The sequence below is a fragment of the Lactuca sativa genome, chromosome 3, assembly GCF_002870075.4.
Source record: "Lactuca sativa cultivar Salinas chromosome 3, Lsat_Salinas_v11, whole genome shotgun sequence".
In the NCBI taxonomy this organism is placed as follows: Eukaryota; Viridiplantae; Streptophyta; class Magnoliopsida; order Asterales; family Asteraceae; genus Lactuca; species Lactuca sativa.
In genome coordinates, this window is record NC_056625.2 from 55,418,809 (window position 1) to 55,421,717 (window position 2,909).

The window sequence follows — 2,909 nt, forward strand, 5'->3', positions numbered from 1 at the left end:
AGCCTAAATCCTTCATCCACCAAGTAAAAAAAACATATTGCTTCTTTTGACCACTTCAACAAGTGTTTCATCATGCAACTTATAGAGATGGGATTCAACCCGAAAAATAAAACAATACTCCAACCAATTAAGAAATACTAGTATATAGCATTAAAAAGAAAAACTCTGTTTAGGTAAAGCTATGAACAAACATATGAACACGACAACAACAGAGAAAAACAAGGTGTCTTGTGAATAACATAAACAAACTTACTACAATTTACATAACTATCCTGACATCAATTTACATTTTGCATCAATGAAATAGAATTCAAATTTATACATTTTGCATTAATGACTCTATCAATCAACGAATGCGGTTCAAGTGAGCAAATGGCTCAGTTGCAGCCTTGGGAGCGGCTTTGGCAGCTACTTCCGGGCTCCCAAAAACATTCCAAAATCTCAACGTCTCATCTCCTGCTGCAGATGCAACTGTACATCCATCCGGACTCTGTAAACATGTTATCATCATTGTTAATAAAAACTTACAAAAACAAATTCAACTACTCTCTACATTCTACAACAACTGTATACACACACATATATATATATACCTGTGCCATGAAAAGAACTCGTGATGTATGACCAGTGAGCTCCGCCATCTTAACCATGGATGGGTACTTCCAAAGAGTCAGTTGATTCTCCGTAAACCCATGCGAACTCAAAAGCTCCCGCTCATTTTTGTTCCATAAAAGCGCACACACTTGTGACCCTGTGTTCACCGAGTTCAAACAAGCACCCGTGTGCGTGTTCCAAAACTTTATACACTTGTCCCCACCACCACCTCCGGATGCAAGCAAGTTCGCCTGAAACGGGCACCACGCAAGCGCCTTCACTGCAGCCGTGTGATCCTCGAGCCTGTGAAGCCATTGAGTCGGAGCATTAGCAGAAGCCATTGATCTGTCCCATATGTGAAGAAGGTTGTCGTTTCCACCACTAGCTAACTGTTGACCTGAAGCAGACCATTTCAACCCGCAAACTTCTTGGTGATGTCCGGTGTAGGTTTCGACTATGTGCGATCTTATTCTGACGTCGTTGTTTACTATTCTCCCATCCATTCCTCCTGTGGTTAGAACATGGTTGTTCCAATCTAGGGCTCCAACTCGAGATTGGTGTCCACCTTTCAATGTACGCAACTGGAAAAATATTCACAAAACGTTAATGAAAGAAAACACAAGATCTGAGAATCGTAGTTTATTTATTGTCTTTATTTGATTATTACCAATCTGTTTGAGGTAGAATCCCAGAGTTGGATATCGGAATTGTTTAGGCCGATGGAGATGTGTTGACCATCGGGTGCCCATTTGACACTTGTAACAGGGCCAGCTTCGTCATCTACTGTAACGAGTTCAGAGGTGTTTCCATCTGTAGCGTCCCATAGATACACTGTGTTTCCTAAAGCGATAGCAAGGACATTGCTGCTTCCCCAATCCAATAAGTTTAGGTAGTAATCATCTACAAGATCTGGAGCATCCAATGTCCTTTCGGAAGTCTATATGTCCAAAACAGAAATGAGAAATTTAGTAGTTGAATTTGGATCTGAAAAGAAATGGGTTTTGTAAATGAATGGATGTTAATTACCTGAGGAATGTATCTACGAGCTTTTACTGGTTTTGATTGTTGAAAGGAAGTAGAGCAGTTGTTAGGAATGGCATCTGTGGGTGTTGGTGGCTTGTTTTTGAAAGCTAGAATCCTTGTTCTGTTCATGTTGAAGGTTTCTGCTAAATGCTTCCTGTATGCTTCCTTTGAAGGTGAGCTCGCCATTGGATTTTCCTTACCTTTTTTGGCTTCCGTTAGCATGTAACGAGCGTAATCAAAATCCATCGCTGATCTATTCGGTATGAATCTATCCAACTACACACAATCGATTAAAAAAAACCAATTCAGTAAACCACAATAAAACCATTGATTCCAGTAACCAACAATATAATCAACAAAATTAGATAATATTGCCAATGAAAAGAGAGGTGATTACGTTTTCTCTAGAATTTCTTCTTTGAAGGTATTGCTCCTTAAGGGGGCATCGTGAGTGTGACTTGGTAGCCGATGAACTTACAGATCCTGCATCCATAACGTTAGAAATAACAAGTATATATATAAAAAGTAAGATAAAGAAATCCAAAAATCCTGCAACACAAAGAGATTAGACGAAGAAGCTACGAACAGAAATCAGCAATTAAACGATAAAAGAATGGAAAAAGAAAATTAAAGAGCTTAGTGAGATCGTTAATTGCTAGAAAGCGATGCGAGAGCAGGATCAAGAGAGAGCGATTAATGCGTGTGTGATTAAGCAAATGAGCAATTAGGGGTTCATATATATGAAGAACTAGGGTTTTGATGGTGTTTTCTGGTGGTTTGCGGCGACGAAGATTAAACGGCTAGTAAAGGCTGGAATACAACCGTTGTAAATATTGTTACGGATATACCCTTGGCGGGGAGGGGACATTTGTAAACTGGCAGGGAAACACACCAATGGGCCAAGCCCAGAATTACGACCTCAATGCTCAAGACCATAAGGATGTTTTTTAAAAGAATATTTACCATGTAATCACAATTTAAAAGTATTTACTACATAGTTATGGTTTTAACATTATTATTATTATTATTATTATTATTATTATTATTATTATTATTATTATTTACTACAATCTTTTTTAACTTTTTTTTTTGTAACTTTTTGCTAGTAACGTTTATCAATTTTTTTAACAAACATGATTATAACAAACAATTTATTTGAATCTAAACCAACTTCTCATAAAAACCAACGATTTTTTTAATCTAAACCATCAAACATCTTAAATTAAAACCAACAAACAATATTTTAAATTAAACCCAATTCGTAGGTACAAAGCCAACAATGTTTTAGGTAC

General features: G+C 37.4%; 1 protein-coding gene across 1 annotated transcript; it reads right to left on the reverse strand.

The window, feature by feature from the left end:
- Positions 1-211: 211 nt before the first annotated feature.
- LOC111914494 (cell division cycle 20.2, cofactor of APC complex) lies at positions 212-2,435 on the reverse strand. The gene is made up of 5 exons (XM_023910234.3): positions 2,015-2,435; positions 1,621-1,893; positions 1,262-1,531; positions 594-1,175; positions 212-490 (listed from the first exon to the last, which is right to left on the reverse strand). Exons 1-5 carry the CDS (start codon positions 2,108-2,110, stop codon positions 347-349), a joined length of 1,365 nt encoding a protein of 454 aa, XP_023766002.1. The 5' UTR covers positions 2,111-2,435; the 3' UTR covers positions 212-346.
- Positions 2,436-2,909: the final 474 nt, after the last annotated feature.